Here is a 20,608-nt window from a genome sequence, read left to right as displayed (position 1 = left end):
AAAGAATTGGCCATATTAATAGAAGACATGCCTTGTTAGCAGCAAATATTACAAACGTAGATACAACAGTGGTAAGCATGAGTAGATATTGGGTACGTAAATATAAAACACTGAAGTTTGAATGGTTTAGTAGTGTTATACTAATTAAATTTATTTATCTTTAATAAAACATTTTGATATATTTTTCTTATTTCATTTCATACCGAGATGACATGTTCAATATAAAACACATGCGATTTAGTCAAGGACAGTGGTCACTAGTCACTACAAGTTCAGCTCTCCAATTGAGACCAAATATAGTCAAATAAACCATTGGTGCATAACTGCATACGTCTGGCTTCCATTTCCAAGCAAGCAGCTACATTTTATTTATATATTTTCGTCTTCTTCTTGTTGAGCTTCATACAAATGCGTATACGTACGTAGTCAATTAATCATGTTATAAGATTACAACGAGACCCCAATCATAGTTTAATCCCAAGAGCAATATCATAGACTGACTACTGGCATGGCTTGGACTTGGGAGTGATCGACAGCATCGTGGAACTGTGGAAGTTGGGTTTCTCTCTATCTATATAAACCAATTCAAGTTCCATACCTCTCCACAACCATAAGTCCTTCACATCCCAAAACCTGAAAACTGAAATCACAAAGCAACTTACAGACCCAGCAAACTGCATTTTCATTCTTCAAACGTCATCATTTTTTGTTGAAAATGGTGTCTTACGAGTATGTTTTGGGTGGGGGGTATTGGTTTCACTGCTGGGCTCTGTTTTCTTCATGATCATCAGCACTACTTTGGGTGGAAAGAAACCATGCAAGGCTTCAAAGGGAGGTGTAAAAAGTAATGATGGGTTTGGGAACAGTGCGTTTCAGCCGGAAATGGAGATGAAAAGTACCGATGTCGTCATTGTCGGTGCCGGATCTGCCGGTGCAGCTTTTGCTTACACTCTTGCCAGGGTCAGTTCATTATTGATTCTCAATAGCGGCTTATTTTTTATTTGGTACAGATGATATGGGATAATTTTTCATCTTTGGATTTGTGTCTGCTGGGTAATAATTTGAGTAGTCTAGTCCAAAATGTACTTGAAGTTTCATACTTCAGAATCAGTAGTAAGACAGGAACAGAGTATTTTAGCTTTTGCTAAGTCTTTGTACGTACCTGATTATAAGTAATATTTGAGAGGCTTAAGGCGAATGTACTTGAAGTTTCATACTTCAGAATCAGTAGTAAGACAGGAACAGAGTATTTTAGCTTTTGCTAAGTCTTTGTACGTACCTGATTATAAGTAATATTTGAGAGGCTTAAGGCGTAGAATGTGTGAATTACATAGGCATTGACTGAAGTGGACCTGAAATCTATTGCTGTAGTGGCTGAGCCATTAGCTTCATCTTTGATTTGGGATTTTGAGTTGAGCATACGTGTGCTTCTTGTTACAGGAAGGTCGTCGTGTACATGTCATCGAAAGAGACTTGACTGAGCCAGACAGAATTGTTGGTGAGCTGTTGCAGCCTGGGGGTTATCTCAAGTTGATTGAGTTGGGTTTCGAGGGTGAGCAATCTCTCCCAGCCAATTTAGAACTCCTTTGTTTATTTATTGAATGTTTAGTATGAAGTGGTGAGACATTTGGTTTTAATCAATATCTGTTTGTGGCTGCAGATTGTGCAAATGAGTCCATTGACGCTCAGAAGGTGTTTGGCTATGCGCTTTACAAAGATGGCAAGGATACCAAACTGACTTATCCCTTGGAGAAATATAATTCAGATGTGGCCGGGAGAAGTTTCCACAATGGGCGTTTCATCCAAAGAATGCGTGAAAAAGCTATGACTCTTTCAAAGTAATCCTCATTCCCTCTGACTATATCATCAAGTCTTGTATTCGTAGTGATTGTTGTATGTGATTACTTTGGTGAAACCTGTTTCAAGTTTCAATAGTTTACTCATGTCCCGTGGAATTTCCATTGCAGTGTAAAATTGGAACAAGGATCAGTGACAACACTAATAGAGGAAAAGGGCATTGTCAAAGGGGTGATTTACAAGAACAAGGCTGGAGAGGAGATGAGAACATATGCTCCACTAACAATCTTGTGTGATGGCTGCTTTTCAAATCTGCGCAAGTCTCTCAGTGCACCAAAGGTAACAATGGGATACCAACCTTGGTAAAATCAAACATTTGAACTCAATTTTACCACAGGAGCGTTTATTCTTTTGTGAGACAAACAGAGTTATTCGTTACTGTTGCAGGTTGAAAGTCCCTCTTGTTTTGTTGGTTTGATCTTGGAGAACTGTGACCTTCCACACTCAAATCATGGACATGTGATTTTGGGAGACCCTTCACCCATACTCTTGTATCCTATCAGTAGCACCGAGGTTCGTTGTCTGGTGGATGTACCTGGAACAAAAGTACCTTCAATAGCTAGTGGTGAAATGGCAAACTATTTGAAAACTGTGGTGGCTCCTCAGGTATCTTTCAATAACTTTCTTGACTTGATTAGTTGACACTTGATAGTTAATACACATACCCACCTGAACTTAACTAATCTGAGGACTACTTGTATTTCAGATTCCCCCACAACTGCACAATGCTTTTATGGCCGCAGTAGAGAAGGGAAACATCAGAACAATGCAAAACAAAAGCATGGCTGCTAATCCTGTCCCTGCTCCTGGTGCAATTTTATTAGGGGATGCATTCAACATGAGGCATCCTTTAACAGGAGGAGGAATGACCGTTGCTCTTTCAGACATTGTTCTTCTCCGTTATCTTCTTAGACCCATACGTGATCTCCATGATGCACCTGCTTTGTGCAATTACCTTGAATCATTGTACACACAGCGCAAGGTAACTAAAATGTCTTTTTTATGCAATTGTCTGTTACAATGTGACATTGTTTTTGGTTTCTTCTTTGCTGATAGTGTGCTTGGTTTTGCAGCCTGTGTCATCTACCATAAACACATTGGCAGGTGCTTTGTACAAGGTGTTTTGTGCATCACCGGATCCAGCAAGACAGGAAATGTGTGAAGCATGTTTTGGCTATTTGAGCTTTGGAGGTATCTGTTCATATGGACCAGTGTCTCCTCTCTGGTCTTAACCCTCAGCCAATACACTTGTTTCTCCATTTCTTTGCTATTGCTATATATGGTGTCGGCCGCTTAATGCTTCCGTTCCCTTCACCTAAACGCATGTGGCTCGGGTTTCGATTGATCTTGGTATGGCAACGAAAATATTTTTCACTACTTTCTTATCAACATGTTTGTCAATTACACATTTGCATGTACACATAACTGGACGCTTATTCAAATCTTTCTGGTTTTCTATTTTCAGAGTGCATCAGGCATCATATTCCCCATTATAAAGGGTGAAGGAGTTAGACAGATGTTCTTTCCTGCCACAGTACCAGCATTTTACAGATCTCCTCCTGTTCATTGAAGAAATGGAAACTAGTACATATCTAGAGAAAAAACAAATGTTAGCCAGATTGTTTTGTTTTATTGATTTGATAAACCAATTTGCAACTAATATAAATCAGTATTCCACCCAAAAAGTAAAGATCAAAGGGGGGATCAATGCTGATATTAGAAGATTCCCAAAACATGTTCTTAATTATTTTAAGATTTGTTTCCTGTTCTGTGATAGGAACAAGCTAGGTTTCACATGATACTTTGTAATGCCTCCCAATTTCTTTTGAAAGGAGAGAATGCAAATACATATCCCATTATGACCCAAGGTTGGTCATTAACAGGCTTGAATTTTAAAAGTTAATCAAGTACCAAATAGCAAGTTGCATTTCTTTTTGCTGAACTATATAAAGAAAAATTCTGAACCATTCATCAGCATAAACCAAGTTCCTAGAAGAACAACTTAAAAACCAATTTACTGATTCAAAAAAAAAAAAGAAGTAAAAACCGATCGAAATAAAACAAATGTATTGAAGGGTGTGTGTTGCTAACTTTCTAACGCTAACCTCCCCCAATCAAAAAAAAAAAAACACAGATGTATTGAAGTTCTTTCCATTCCATAATTAGATATTAGACCTCCACATTGAGCAATGGACTGTACAACTTCAGCATTTCAATAAGGAAACCAATTTAATACTCTATTAATTAGCTGCCTCTTCAACCAGCCTGGTGCCCAGAGACAAAACGAAAAACAAAATTGTGACTTTTAACAAGGCATTCGACTATGAATGTAATTTTATTCATGCGAAATGACAAAACTCTCTTACACTTGTAAACATTCATTTCGATTTACAAACAAGGAACAAATGTAATCGAAAGAAAGAGAGAGAGGAAAAAAAAAACAAGGAATATAATTTATACAGAAAATCAAGCAAGGTTACTCTTATACTTAGGAGACAAGGATTTGGCTCCAGATGTCTTCTACATATCGTCCTGTTCTTGTTCTGGTTTCAGCAAGCCAGCTTCAGTGGACGTACATAACTGGAAGTGGACTTTACAGGTCCACACAAAGATAAGGAATTATAGAGCCAGCCCTCCTTTTGGTCCTCTGGCTAACCTAGCTTCCACTTCTCAACCAGGACTTTCTTTATGTTGGGACAGCTTGAAACCACGGTGGCTACTCCAGCAGAAGTTATACCTTGGCAATAAACCATGTGACAGGATGCAAGCATTGTGCAGTTTTTGACAAGATGGTTTAAACCAACATCTGTTATTTGACGGCAATGTGACAGCACAATGTCCTTGAGGTTTGCTAGTCATCGATGAAATTATTCATTAATTGCTAGTTATTTTAGCCTAATGCCATGAGTAATTACTTATTTCCTACTGAAAATCAATTGGCCTCTTTTGGGTTGCAAAATTAATTTTCATCGACATGGTATTAAAGAGCGGAATTCATCCACGTATAAATTTTCAGGCCCTATTTGTTTGTATGCGCTCTACATCGATCACCTAGGGTCACTTATCCTAGGTTTGGAACTAATTTGGATCAGTTCCACCACATTTTAGATGTTAAAAGACCTTATATTGATCGAAAAGATGAAATCCGGCCCATGCCATTATTTAGATGACAAGTGTCAATCACTTGACGACCTCTTTATTATTTCCAATTAGTTTTGCTACTTTTATATTAATTTTAGAGTTAATTTGATCTAAGTCCAAAACTCACAACCTGTATTGAATGTAGTCCGGATGAATTTTTTTGTTAATCGCAGTCCTATGACTCAGCTGCCATATTGAATTTATTTCATTTTCTATCTTGCTGACTCAACACCTAAATTTTTCATTCCTAATAAACCCTTATTTAATATCTATTGCAGAAAAGTTAGTAAAAATCAATATATTAACTGTAATCCTAAATAATTGTGATCTTCTTTAGAAAAAGAAGATGGGTGAAACAACCCTACTCTCTCTCTCTACGCTTATTCTAGCACTCACTCTAACGCCGTCTCCTATCGGCAATGCATACGGTGGTTCCGACCGACTCCCAAGCCCAAAACTTTTGGGTCCAATCTCTGTTACCTTTGCGGGTGATGGTAATAATCCTTCTTGGAAGAGCAGATTTCTGCTCGATGAAAGCCTGAAGTGGTAGCCTAATCTCCGGGGCTATGGCAGGGGTGGTGGCGAAACAGTATGGTTGCTAAAGACTTCCCAATCTCTCTCTATGTCTTCAATGGTGTCATCGTCAGTGACTGAGGCGCAGATGACAGGGGGCGCTGAACGAAGGTGCAACGCAGAGGTTATAGATCTAGAATGGTTGGCTTGGGCGTCGCTGCGGACGTGGTCAGAATTTCCAGTGACTTGCCATTGGATTTGGGTGTCCAAATCAATAGGGCAGGACTGTTTTTTGGCTCATACTTGAGCCCAATTCTTGCTAATTATGATGATGATTTCCTGGTGGTGTTCTCTAAAATTTGCATTGGTCTCAGGTGGTGGTCCAGGTGGCTGGGTAACTCCCTGCGATAGAGATGGCGGGGGCTGTAGCAGAGAGGCTACAACCTTCGTGAGATTGGGTTTGTGCTCAAATGAGCTAGGGCAAACTTTTGGGCCCGTGCTTAAGGCTGCTGTGGGCCAGAAAATGAAGATGCAAAAAGAGGGTGATGGGCTTGAGTTTTTCCTTTCAATTCGGATCTTTAAGAGTTTGGGCAGTTGTGGGGCCCACTTCACCCTACTGTTAGGCCCAATCTCTCTACGGACCAGACAACTTTTGTGTTCGACAAAATCTCCTAGCCCGAGCTTGATGGGCAAGGAAAAAATATAGATAGGTGTGGTAGGGGCCTATTTACTATGTCTTACTATTCTCCATAGTTTATAGGCTCACTTTAAATAAGTGAGCGGTTAGTTCGAATATAGGTGGTATGTTTCTATGTATCACAGTAGTTCTCTTACTACAACTTCTTGATCTGTCTAGTCGAAGGCAGCAGAAGGATATGTAATGGCCATCATGGCATGCGTTAATGAAATCCACATTTCTTTTCAAAATTGTGATCTTCTTTAATGTAAAATTAACAAATTTAATATGTTCACTTTAATTTGTATCATTAGTTTCTTGATTTTTGAATCAAGGAAATAGTATATTCATCACAAGCCAGAATAGGTCGTTACATACCCTTCCGCTGTCATTTAAGGACATAGACAGACAAGAAGATAGTGGTAGTGCCCACAAGTGTTACATAGAAATGGTAGGTTAAATGACGAAAAAAACATCTATGTATTAGAAGAAGAAGAAAAAACTCATATTTCCTTTTATTATTCATAATTATGTATAAATAGTTAGATAAACACAACAAATTTTCTATACATGGCCTCCCCATTTAATACAAGAAGTCAAGAATAAAATTAAACACCATCTAATTTAATTTTTTATTAAATAAATTGTAATTAAATCGGGTGAGCAACCATTTAATTTAGAATTTCAAAATTAATATATAGCATTAAATATTTTTAAAACAGATTTTTTTACACTCATTTTTTAGTTAAATTCCTCTTTTTTTTTGTTCTAAAAGTCATGATTAGTCAATTTTGTTGTCTAATACAAAACATCATAAGTATAAGACTTTATAATTGTTAATTTTTTTGGCCCTTCCAAAGACAACTTCGTAGTTCCGCCACAGTGAAGAAACTACTGATATAGCTAATTTTGGCATCTATTTGAAGGGAACAATAAATCTTTATGAATTTTCTAATAACTAACACAAGTAATCAATATGGTCATTTACAAAACGTCAATATACTAATCATATTAATTATAGATTTAATATAGTCATATTTTACGTTTTTGAGATTAAGGATATTTTGGGTTGTGTATTTATTAGCAAATAGGTAGTGTATTAAGTATTTAGGGGTGTGTATTTAAAACTTCTCTTTATATGTACCTTGTAGTTAGGTTGATTTAATGTTCTTCACTTTCTGCCTTTTGGTTAGGTTCATACTAGACATACCGTATTTTATCTTTGCGAGGTGAAAATATAATCTCTTTATAAGATGAAAATAATTATACCTCTATATGAGGTAAAACACTCATGCATGCTTGCATGCTTTTTGGTTAGGGAAAATGTCCATTTACCCAAATTTGGGCTACACTAACCTCATTTACCCAAACATCTTATAAGATTGTCCACTTACCCAACAAATTACATATTTTTTGTCCTAATACCAAATTAAGTTTTTTTTTTATTAATTTTTTTTTTATTTTTGGGACAATTTTGCCCTCTCTCCCTTTGTCACTTAGAGAGAGAGAGAAAGAGACTTCACAGGACTTCGGTTGCCGGAATCCGGTGACTTGTTATAGTGTCTTTCGTAAATTTAGGGATCAATCACGCCTTGGTTTGTTGGAACTCTATGATTAAAGACTGCGCCTTGAGCCTCGGATCTCGGGCTCTAAGCACTTGAGCATTTTCTTTTGTTTCAAATAAATATGACAACAATTACAAAGAACACTTCTGTTCAAAATTCAAATCGAAAAGTTATAAATTCTCATACAACGGTTCAATCTGAACTCTATAAAGGCACACAAAGATCAATACCCAAAATACATCAGTTTTGAGACTCATCTTCCGTGAAATCATTTGAGAGTGACCACATATTGATGTATGCAATAGATTCTAAGGCAACAATACTAACCTTGGGAGAGTTGTATCCTGCAGGACACACGTCCATGAAGATCTACAGTAAGTGTGTAGGGACGTATTTCTTTCACTACTACACAAAGTGAATTAGACAATAGTCAAAAGACTGTTGTTTGAATGAAAATGGAGTTGTTGTCTAGTAGTCTGCCGTCTGATCTCCCCCATCAGACAACATTCTTTTTCAATTGTCTCTCTGGTCATTCACACAACATATGTACCAAAATATGTGTTGTCTAAATTTACCAAATTTCTCTTCATGATAGTAGTCTGTTGTCGGGTATGAACTCAGACAACAGCTTATTAGTTGGGTGTTGAGTGAAATTTATCAAGCACAACAATCTATCCAAGGCTGTGTTGTCTGTCAAATATCTTCAACGACAATAATGTAAGAAACTTGATGTGTGAAGTAAACATCAAACAAGCATTTTTCATTACCAGATGTTCTGCTAAATGCATTATAAATATCAATTTGCTCGAAATGGTGTTGTCTTGAATGAACCCCAGACTACACTTTCAGTTACCTTATGTTGTCTAACTCTTATCTAAGATAACAGTTAGATGGATTCCAGTGTTGTCTGAAATAGAATTAATATAACAATCTTTTGGATACATGTGTTGTGCGGGACAAATTTCATATCACACATTTTATTTTTCTTGTTGTCTGAATCTAACATAAATGGTGTCTAAATGTTATTTACGATAACATTGACGTTGATGCATTTGTTGTCTTGAATGAACCTCAGACCACACTTATTTTTTCCTTCTTGTTGTCTGTGTTCCTCTTAGATGACAAATTGTTGGACGCCATTATTGTCTGAACTAGCTTTAAGATGACAAGTTCATAGATGGCCATGTTGTCTGAATAGCTTTGAGATGACAAGTTGTTAAATAAAAGTGTTGTCTGTATTTTACTCAGACAATACGCTTTATTTTGACCTTTTTTTGCACAATTGATCTGGAAATAGGCAGATATGAAATTCAAAGTTCCAATGTCATTTACTTCATCATTCTCACAAATCTTATATTATGAATTCAAAGTACAAGCATCACTCATGTCCAACTAAATCCATAGAACAAAGTTTCAACTGAACTAAAAAAAAATACATCTCCACAAGTACCAAGCACAATGCTTACATATATGTCTTGACCATAAACTTTGCCCACTCATTTCTGACCACATCAATATCTTCCTGAGTATATGAAGCTTTGCCTCTTCTCTCCCACTGAAATAAATTGGTCTGCAGTTAGTAATGGACAAAATTGCAGAAAAGAATCTATAGTTGTCATTGAACATTATGTATTCTGGACAACCTTGACAAAGTTTTGTAATTTGAGCATTACATATATGCCACTTAGTAATTGACAATCAAATTTTCAATAACCATAATCCAAGCAACCAACAATAATCAAAATTACATATATATGTCATCATTCAACAAAAGACATGTAAAACAATAATAACCAAAATTTCAAGCATTCTGGACAACCTTGATATAATCAAAGCAACCAACAGCTTGTGGACCATTTTAGAAATTTGTACGGTACTGCGTGAGCAATATGCATTACTATTATCTTTTCAAAACCAAAAATTAGTTTGCACAGTTATCTACTGTACCTTCTTCCCTGGTTGTCTTGTGTCCGAAACAGCCTCTTAACCAAAGAATGCCAAAAATTAAGAAGATAAGGCATAAAGCTGAAACAACTCCAACCACAATATAAATCTTCCTTTTGCTGTCATCAGGGGGACTGAAATCTAGAAGCCAAGATGAGGGATCATAAGATTGTAGTTCACAAAAGGTACTGCAATATAGCTTAAGAATACTTCTTATATGGCAATAGGTGAGATAAAAAAGTTTACAAAAGGTAGTACCACATAGCTTAAGAACATTTCTTATATGGCAATATATGAGATATAACAGTGTTAAGATCAAGAATTTAAGATAGTCGTTGAGATACAAATAAGGCACAAAGAAAGCAAAGGTTAATGTAAGGAAGTTGTGGAGTCGACCTGTTTGTCTCCCAACTCCTCTAAGCGAAAAGGCATGGGATATGCCGTTTGAAAAACTAATTAAACATATGCCTACTGACTCTTTACCAATATATGGAAAGGTCATCTTTTATTTAAACTTCAGAAATTTAATTTTCAATTGGAAAAAACAAAAAACAAAGTTGGCAGATTATAGTAATATATTCACACCACAACAAAGTGTTCATGGGTAAAACCTTGCAAGAGAAGAAAAATGATGATACAAGGAAAAAAGAACATATAATTGTTAAAATAAGAACTCCTACAAGTTGCAATATCAATTGATTCAATTTTGCATTTCAAAATCCCAGCTATGCAAATCAAGGAAAACAATTTGCTCCAGTTGGACAACCACTGAACCCAAAAAAATTGACCAATAATGTATATATATCAAGTTATTTTAGGGAAACAGAATTGAGAGAAATTTGATGTGTCGTCTCATTGATAATAAGGGCCTCTTTATATAGAGGATTACAATGCATAGAATCCAAATCATATAAGGAAAGTAATCATACATTGAATAGGAATCTAGATCCTTCTAATGTAACCCTATTACCACTAGGTCAAGTAACCTAGAGTTTGGGCCAAAAACAGAATAGAGATTTCCTTGAACACTCCCCCTTGTGTTGCCCAAATGCGGTGCTTCTCTCGTTGCCTCGTTAAAAACCTTGCCGAGTAACAAAAACCCAGTGGGATAAAAATAACCTCGGTCGAAGGGGAAAAAGAGCACAACACACCCTTCACATTTCAAGACCATACATGTAGACATCTCCCCCTAGTGTCTGCATCTCCCCCTGATGACTACGATCATGGGAGTTCGGATAACTTCCGCAAACGATGCTACCAACATGTTTCTCGAAAGTGGAATTTAGGCAATGACTTAGTGAATAAGTCTTCCACACTGTCCTCAGATTGAACCTAGTTCACTTTGATCTTGAGGAGAGTCTGTTGTTGCTGATTATGCTTGGTGTTGTCGCTTTTGATGTAGCCTTGCTTCATTTGTTCAAAACAAGCAGTATTATCCTCATAAATGCTTGTAGGCTTGTCTGTGGTAGACTTCAAACCACAATTGTTCGAACATGCGTAATCATGGATCCAATCCATAAACATTCACGAACCATTTCGTGAAGAGCAATAATCTCTGCATGGTTCGAAGATATAGCGACTAAAGTCTGTTCTGTAGACCTCCAAGATATCACGGTCTTTTTCCATGGTGAACACTTAACTAGTTTGGGAATGACCTTTGTATGGGTCAGAGAGAAACCCAATATCAGCAAAACCTTCCAAAACACATGTCGTTTTGGGATGGGGATAGCAGACGCATTCCAGTGTTGGCTGCGTTCCTGGTGTGTGATAGGTCCGAATCTATCGTCTCTCTGTAGGGATAGAACAAGCCCATATCAATCATACATCTCAAGTATCGAAAGATATCTTTTACACCAATCCAATGGCGTCACATTGGCGCAGAGCTATATCTAGCTAACAAGTTCACAACGTATGAGATGTCCGGTCTTGTGCATGGAGCTAAGTACAAAAATGCGCCTATTGTACTTATGTAGGGCACTTCTGCCTCTAGCACATCTTCGTCATCATCCTTCGGACGAAGAGGTTCCTTTTCAGGATTAAAACTACGGACGATCATGGGGGTGCTTGAAGGCTTGACCTTGTCAAAATGCCTAAGCATCTATCAACACGATGCTGAAGTTCCAAACCGAGACATAATCGTGTTCTCCCAAAATCTTTCATCTCGAAATCGGATTTCAAGTGTTCAGCGGTTTCCCTTAACTCTTGAAGGGCTTCCAATGAAGATCATGTCCAACATGAACCGCGATATAATCCGAAACTTGTTATGGAAACGTGCGGACATATCCCTTCCCAATCAAGTAGTCACTTTAGTGAGCGTTTCAACCTCTTTGTAAAATGCGCTCCGTGGTCTAGAGCCACTTGACTTGGGTAAATGAAGTTCACCGTGAACCTTCATGTATATTCTGTATCTAGATCCCCATAGAGATACGTAGTGACCACATTTGTAAGCTGCATGTTCAGTTATTTGGAAACTACCAAACTAACAAGGTTGTGGAGTGCAATGACATCCATTACGAGAGAATATGTCTCATCGTAGTCGATTGTAGGGCGTTTTGTGAGAAGTCTTGCGCCATAAGGCGAGATTACTATCTCTTTTTCTCATCACGCTTTCTATCGAAGACCCATAAGTCAACAGGTTTTATGATAGGAGGTGTTGGCATCACCGGCTTGAAAACCTTCCTCTTCGTTAGAGAATCCATCTTAACTTGGATCGCATCTTTCCATTTAGGCCAAATTTCTCTACGTTGGCATTCATTCATCAACGGAGTGTGGTTCGATATCATCTGATTCAACAAACTCATGTGCAACAAAATGCGCAACTACATCATCAATTATGATGGAGTTTCTATCCCACGTCTCATGTACACTAGTGTAAGTTTCATAGAGCTCTATATTCTCAAGAATAGGTTCTGACGTTGAGGCGTCCCCCAACGATAACCATAACCCGGAAGATTCTCATGAGACGGATTTTGAGTCTTGATGATCAAAGGATTAGGTTGTGCTAAAGTATCCTTCGAACCCACGGGCCTCCTATGCATCCTAGCTGGGGCCATGGCCTATAACGCCAGAGTGCCACTCTCTTTGGCGTTGGCGCCATGCCTACCTCCGTGTAGGGTGGTGCTACGTCCTCTCGTAGGGACGTCCTTCCTTGCAGGCATATTTGCAACTTATTTGTGTGATCTCATCACTTTAACAGGGATCGAGATGAGACATAGTGGGGACAGACCACGACAATTCCTGTCGTTCCTGTTGAACATCTGTGTTCTTATCTCCCCCTAATGATGGGAAGACTGTCTCATCAAAGTGACATTCGCAAATCTAGCAGTAAGGAGATCATCTAGCAAGGGCATTAAGTGGTGGACGATTGTTGGAATCTCAAATCCAGTTGCCCATTCGTCTGTAAGGACCCATCATAGGGCACTGTGGCGGCGCAATTGGCACATAAATGGCTCACTCAAATATGCGTAAGTACGATACTTGTACCCAGTCACTAGCTATAATGTAGAGGTAAATTGAGTGGCGGTGGGTCGTAGACGAACTAGCATAGCTGCATGCGATATTGCATCACCCCAAGCGGATATAAGAAGATTGGTGCACATTATCAATGACCGGACTACCATTGTAGTCGTTTTCGCGAGACCATTTGGGTGTGTTCATGGGAATATGATGTCCAACATCAGTCCCAATGCAATAACCATCGAAAGTCTTCGATGTAAACTCTCTAGCATCGTCAAGTCCAATTGACGGAATAGGATGATCCGGGGAGTGAGCCCGTTGTTGTATGATATGTGCTAAGAGTGTAGGATAAGCAGCATTACAAGTGGACAATGGCACAACACGTGACCAGCGTGTTTACGTGTAAACCAATATCATGAGATATTTAAATGTCCGCAAGTCGGTTGGATCAGTCCACAGAATTCCCACAGATTCTACGTAAGAACATAATGAGTATTTTTATATCCTTTGCATAGGACGGTCTCAATCCTAATTTCCCTAAGGAACGGGCTTTGCAAAATGAGCGAGGTGCCTTAGAAGCAACCAATGAGGAGTTTGGTTAGGCATGAGCGTCTATAGCGCTATTAGAAGCAAAATATGTGACTACATCACCCATCATGGCGGTGGAACCATGGAAAGTGGCATCCATGGCAGCATGGCCATGGGAAGGAACATTCATGGCGGAATGGCCATGGTTGGCGCCGTTTATGGCGTTGTCACAAAGGACTTTTGTTGCCCTACGGCAGCTAAGGACAGTGGCAGTGCTGGATGCAGCGGTAGCGGCAGTCACGCTAAGTCCGGGAATCAATTTTCGATTCTTGCTTCTTCTCACTCTGAAGAATGGATGTCCGTGTGAAGTCTTTAGTAGACGGATCATCATATCATGACTAAGATTATCTATCCTGTCGTTACAAAGCCAATATGTGTCTAAATCCAAGAGATCTTTTCTCATAACTTCATTGGATTTAATAGCTCAAATAGTGACATAGAGTCCATTAGAGAGACACATAAACTTCTCTAAGATGCGCCTTTGTTCGCAATCATTAGAGGTATTGCAAAGGAACTCATTTCCGTTCTTTACATGCGGTTTCGCACGGAATCGGTTGGCTATTCATAGGTGCGATTTTCCCTAGGAGAGTAGAGAGTTTATGTGACAGTAATCAAGGTGCCATTTGGCAAGGGGAACTTGGGCTATTCCATGTCCTTGAATTAATACTAATGGCCAAGCCATCGTAGTCACAAAGAATTATGCTCAGAATCAAAATGGAGTCATAATGAAAGGAACTCGAAATTGTATTCATAAGCCAACGGAGTACACCATTGTCTCTTAACCATTAGGGGAATCTAATCCAAATGCTAGCTAATGCAAAACGGCAATTGCCCATTACATCTCTTGGAAAAATAAAGACTTAAACAGAATTGGCGATCTATCGATCCCAGCCAGATTTGTAGTCTTCAACCCTGCACTCTAGATCATCTTGTTGATCTTCTTGTTCCACATAGTGAGCTTCTCTTGCTTCACAATATGCTTTGTAGGCGGTGAAAATTTCTTCACGAGCTCTATAAATGTGTGCCCAATGATCGGATACTCCACATCGAGAACATACATCTCTGCGCTCAGACTCCATTGATTGAGGCGCTTCGAAAGCGTCATTTAGATGGCTCTTAGTGTTGGTGGCGCCACCAACATGGCCAGAGGCGTTGCCTCCCTCTCTCTTTCCACGTTGACCTCTTCGGTTCCGTGTTCGCCTATTTTGGCAGTTACCTTCCCAAGTAGAGCGACTATATGGACCAGAATGTCCATAAGTATCCCTAAGATTAGGGTTTTGCTCTTGGCGCCCTCTCTTAGGGGCGCGACTATAATTGGATTTCGAAATATGCTCTATTTCCACGGATTTCAAATTATAGTTCTTCACAAGGATGTTGTCATGCTTTTCAGCGATATTCATAGCTCCAATAAGCTCATGAAACCTTGTGATCCGTCTTACAGTAACGTCGATTTGATGGTTCTTAGCAACCATCATTACAGAGACGGGGAAGGTAGATAGAGTTTTCTCAATCAACATCGCATCTGTGATCTCTTTACCACAGAATTCCATTAAGGATTTAATGAGAAGTGCTTCTGAGTTGTAATCAAGAACTGACTTGAAATCACAGAAGCGGAGGCTATGCCATCTCATTTCTAGGTCAGGAAGCAAGGAGTCACGGACGTTGCCAAATCTTTCTTCGAGTGAGACCCACAGCCTTCTGGGGTCTTCTTCATTCATACACTCGTACTGGAGCGAATCATCCATATGACTAGTCATTAGGATGATGGTTTTCACCTTATTTGCCTCTAAGGCTACTCTATTTGCTTTCAAAGCTTGAGCTTGCTCAACAGTTAGCACGTCCTGGCTAGGCTCGAGAATCATATCCAAGATTCCATCGGCCTTGAGATGCTGGTGGACATCACGAACCCACCTGTGATATCCAGAGCCAGTTATTCCCAATGGAGCAAATTCCAATTTGTTCAGGTTACTCATCCTGAAAGAGAACAAGAAATTAGGGTTATTTTCGGAGCGAAAAGGCTACCACGAAAACAATAGAAATTTCTGAGCGTAGTCGCTTCCAAGAAATCCGATTCCAAGAGGAATTAGATAAGATCGAAACAATGATGTGTTTGTGGTCGATCATAATATCTCAACAAACTCTAAGTTTGAAGGATTCTACAGGCTCCAATCTTGGAGTGAGCACGAACCCCCACAGTTCGGCTATTGGTCTCCCCTATGAAGAAGAAAGGGGAAGGGGGGGGGGAGAAGGGAGTTTGCAAGTCCCCTTAGAAAAGAAGAAAAAAAGGAGAAAAACTCAAAAACGGGAAATTTAATCTCAAAACTTACTTGTTGATTCGGGGCTAGAGAACACGCGCATGTTGGAAAACAGGCTGGGGGGATAGGCTGCTGGTGCTGCATAGCCGCGGGGGCAGCAGATACAGTGCGCGCAGGCAGGAACAGCAAGCGCAGGGGCTTGTAGGAGCTGCTGAGCGTAGGGCTGCGGGGGCAGCAGATGCAGGGCGCGCTCATGGGGACAGCAAGCGCAGGGGCGCGTAGGAGCTGCTGTGGTCGCACGGTCGCAGGCGAGTCACGGGAATGCGGAGTCGCGGGGGTCGCTGCAGGTATGCTGCGGGAATGCCAAGAGACCACTGCGGAGATGTCGCGGGGCCGCGAGGAAGCTGCGGGGATGCCGCGGGGCCGCGAGGACGGTGCGAAGATGCCGTGGGGTAGTTGGTGAGTAGCGGTCGCGAGGGCAGGCGAGCGTGCGCGAAGGTAGAAGGCAAGCAGGGCTTGCGGGCGCCACAAGGGCAGCGAGGCTAACCTGGTAGGGTTAGCGTTGAGTTGTGATGCGGCAGCTGTGGGGGCAGTAGTAGCGCAGGCAAGGCTAATCCGGTGGTGCTTGATCAATTTCTGGGGTTTTGGTTTCTAAAGCTAGGGTTAGGGCTCGTGCTGATAACGTGTTTTAGGGAAACGGAATTGAGAGAAATTTGATGTGTCGTCTCATTGATAATAGGGGCCTCTTTATATAGAGAATTACAATGCATAGAATCCAAACCATACAAGGAAAGTAATCATACATTGAATAGGAATCTAGATCCTTCTAATGTAACCCTATTACCACTAGGTCAAATAACCTAGAGTTTGGGCCAAACACAGAATAGAGATCTCCTTGAACACAAGTTAAATTAATCCTCATTTTTTCACTATTAATCTTTTTAGTGTATATGTAATTATGATCACATGGATATGATTAATTGAAAGGCTTCTCCCAAGATTATACAACGCAGTACATATAACAAGAAAAATCATAACTAATTACACCTGACCAGCAGGCCCGCTCACCTGCGGGACTACTTTTCATAGACAAAAAGGGACAGATGGTTTATAGCCATTAGATTTAAATGAACCAGATCCGAGGGGTGAAAGAAACTTTACAAACCTTCATGGATTCCACCCAATCCGTTGCCCATCTTCATTTGCTGCTCTCTCTCTCTCTCTCTCTCTCTCCATTTCCCTCCCTCCCTCTCTCTATTCTTTCTGGCTCACTCGATCACTGGGGTTGGTCTCGTTTGAGACTGCATTGAGATGGCTGATATAAGAGAACCATATTATCCTCCTAGTGGAACATTAGTTGTCCCTTTCCCAGCCCACTGAAAGTGGATCAGTAAAGTCTTAACATTAACAACTGCCTTAAATACATTGATCACGTCCTTATCAACCCCTAATGCTTCCTTTGTAATATCAAAATCCTTCAATACCAGTTTGTCCTGCAATAAGTTGGCGGATAATAAGACAGACCAACAGTGATTATGAAAAACTAGGTAAATTAAAGAATATCGAGAGTTGTGTATAGGAAGTTAGGTTATGACATAATAACTTCAGAGAACAGTTAGATTTATCCAAGTGATTAGACAGTAAGTAATAATGTAATATAGATATAAGATTTACCTATTATGACATTTTGGTGGATAAATGGGCTTTATATATATAGAATAATCCTACTTTTCACATCTCTACTTTATTCAAATGATGCATGCGTTACTCATTCCCTGTGAAATGTGATATTATATAGAGTATAAAACACTACAAATGGATACCTGGATATAAACATCAAACATTTGTCTTCCAACACCATAATAAGACATGTTGTCTCTGAGAACTATCTCTGCGAAGTGTAGTTTCAGTGTAATTTCCATTTGGTAAGCAATGGGCATAGTAGGTGAGAGAAAGAGGAAAAAGTCGTGCAGTTCTGTACAATTTGGAGTTGTTCATTTTGAGTATGGAAACATTATTGGCAATATAGTCCTTGTCAGAACTCCAAGCATCTACGAAATCACCAGAGCTACTAAATCCCCAATTGGATGTGGCCTGAACAAATGTTGCTGCACCTCCAGAGGCTTCATCTCCTTCATACTTGATGCTTCCGATGGTGGTTTGTTTTCCATGCCACCACAATTTATATGCAATGTGTACTGATCTATTCAAAGGAAATGACATATATAATAAGACAAATCAACAATATGTTCTGTGTTCAAGTAAATTCAGAATATGTATCTAGCCCAACTCTAGGTTACTTGCTCTAATTGTATACGGTTCATGTTAAAGATATTCTCGGAGATATTCGTAGATGTCCAATCATTGTACCATTATGTTTCCATGTACAACTCTATATCTATGCTTGTAATCCTCTATATAAAGAGGCATATATTATCAATGAACGCACGACTCAATTATCTCTCAATTCCAGTTTTCCGAAAACACTTTATCAGAATGAAGCCCTAACTCTAAAACCCTAAAATCGTAGCCTTGAAACCCTAGCAACCACCGCCGCATAAATTGAAGCCCTCAATCCTAGGAGTCCAGAACAGGCGGTACCACTCCCAGAACCGGCCCTAGAAGAAACAAAAGGTTATCTACCCGGTTCGCATTCTTCCAGCCCACCCCCAACAGTCATTTTTCGTCCCCGACGGTGCCATTACCCCAGATTCTAGGAACCGAAAAATAATTCCCGGAACCGGCCTTTAAGATCCCGAGCCGGCCAGCAGAGAGGTTGACATCCTTGAACTGCCGGTCTCGTCCTTCCACTGATCCCTGCACCTGCACGCCACCAAGCCCAGCCATTATCCAGACGAGCCCAACGCTAGAAACGAGTGCTGCCCAGAAAAGAGAAAGAAGAAGGCGCGGCCCAAGCCAGGAGAGAGAGAGAGAAAGAGAGAGAGAGAGAGAGAGAGAGAGAGAGAGAGAGAGAGAGAGAGAGAGAGAGAGAGAGAGAGAGAGAGAGAGAGAGAGAGAGATAGAGAAAAAAAAAAAGGAGGAAGACCCGCAGCCTAGAAGGAGAAAGAGGAAAGCTTGGCCTAGAAGGAGAAAGAGGAAAGCTTGGCCTAGAGAAAAAAAAAAAAAAAAAAAAGGGCTGACGCGGCCCAAGTCAGAAAAAAAAAAAAAAAACAGAAGTAGGCCTGGGCTAAGAAAGAAACAAAAAAGGGGCTAAAGAGACAAAAAAAAAAAAGAAGGGCAGCCTACCAACGAAACAATTCCCGCTAAACACCGCCAAGCTCCGGCCACCTCTGACAACCAAATTCAGGTGACGATCTCCGGCCACCTCCGACGACCAAATTCCGGCCACTTTTTCCTGTAATTTTCTACACTTTTCAAGGTATGTTTTAAAGGTTCTATTAGTTCCCCTTTTTGAAGTTTTTTTTATTGTTTTTCTCTTCTTTTTCCTTCGGAACTGGCAACATCCCTTCTTCTACTCCTCTTTCTTCTTCATAGAGGAGACCAAAAGCTGAACTGTGGGGGTTCGTGCTCACTCTAAGCTTGGAGCTTGTAGAGTCCTCCAAACTTAGAGTTTGTAGAGAAGTTATGATCGACCACAGACGCATCATTGTTTCGATCTAATCCAATACCTCTTGGAATCGGATTTCTTGGAAGCGACTATGCTCAGAAATCCCTAATTTCATGGGAGCGATTACGCTCAGAAATTTTATATGTTTTCGTGGTAGCTTTTTTCACTCCGAAACTAACCCTTTTTCTTGTTCTCTTTCAGGATGAGTAACTTGAACAAACTGGACTTCGCACCATTGGGAACAACTGGCTCTGGATATCACAAGTGGGTTCGTGATGTCCACTAGAATCTCAAAGCCGATGGAATCCTGGATACGATTTTCGATTCTAGCCAGGATGTGCTAACTGTTGAGCAACCTCAAGCTTTGGAAGTAAATAGAGTAGCCTTGGAGCCAAGTAAGGGAAAGCCATTATCTTAATGATTCGTCATATGGATGATTCACTCCAATCGAGTATATGAATGAAGAAGACCCCAGAAGGCTGTGGGTCTCACTCGAAGAAAGCAACGTCTGTGACTCCCTACTTTCTGAAGTAGAAGCAATGAGATGACATAGCCTCCACTTCTGTGATTTCAAGTCAGTTATTGACTACAACTCAAAAGCATTTCGCATTAAATTCTTAATGGAATTTTTTGGAAAAGATATCACAGATGTGATGTTAATTGAGAGGACTCTCTCTATCTTTCCCGTCTCTGCATTGATGGCTGCTAAGAACTATCGAATCGATGTTACTACAGGACAGATCACAAGGTTTCATGAGCTTATTGGAGCAATGAATGTCGCTGAAAAGCATGACAACATCCTTGTGAAGAATTATAATTCTATCCCTTGGGAACAGAGCATATTCCGGAGTCCAATTATAGTCGCACCCCTAAGGGAGGGCGCCAAGAGTGAAACCCTAAATTTAGGGACAATTTTGGACGTTATGGTTCATATTCTCGCTCTAATAAGGAAGGTAACAGCCAAAACAGGCGGACATGGAACCGAAGAGGTCAACGTGGAAAGAGAGAAAGGCAATTATCACGCCCCTGATTTTTAACACAAATA

The 20,608-nt window shown here is 39.9% G+C and overlaps 1 protein-coding gene across 1 annotated transcript; it reads left to right on the top strand.

Annotated features, from left to right (window-relative positions):
* Positions 1-554: 554 nt before the first annotated feature.
* LOC112199387 (squalene monooxygenase SE1) lies at positions 555-3,567 on the top strand. Its single transcript, XM_040519030.1, is given in 9 exon segments — positions 555-960; positions 1,441-1,552; positions 1,661-1,838; positions 1,968-2,136; positions 2,245-2,463; positions 2,564-2,839; positions 2,931-3,070; positions 3,072-3,207; positions 3,323-3,567. Coding segments are annotated over 9 exon segments (1,515 nt in total). The 5' UTR covers positions 555-780; the 3' UTR covers positions 3,428-3,567.
* Positions 3,568-20,608: the final 17,041 nt, after the last annotated feature.

This window comes from Rosa chinensis, chromosome 4 (assembly GCF_002994745.2).
Source record: "Rosa chinensis cultivar Old Blush chromosome 4, RchiOBHm-V2, whole genome shotgun sequence".
Classification (NCBI taxonomy): Eukaryota; Viridiplantae; Streptophyta; class Magnoliopsida; order Rosales; family Rosaceae; genus Rosa; species Rosa chinensis.
Note: the sequence above shows the minus strand (reverse complement) of the source record. Positions and strands in the feature narration are given on the sequence as shown.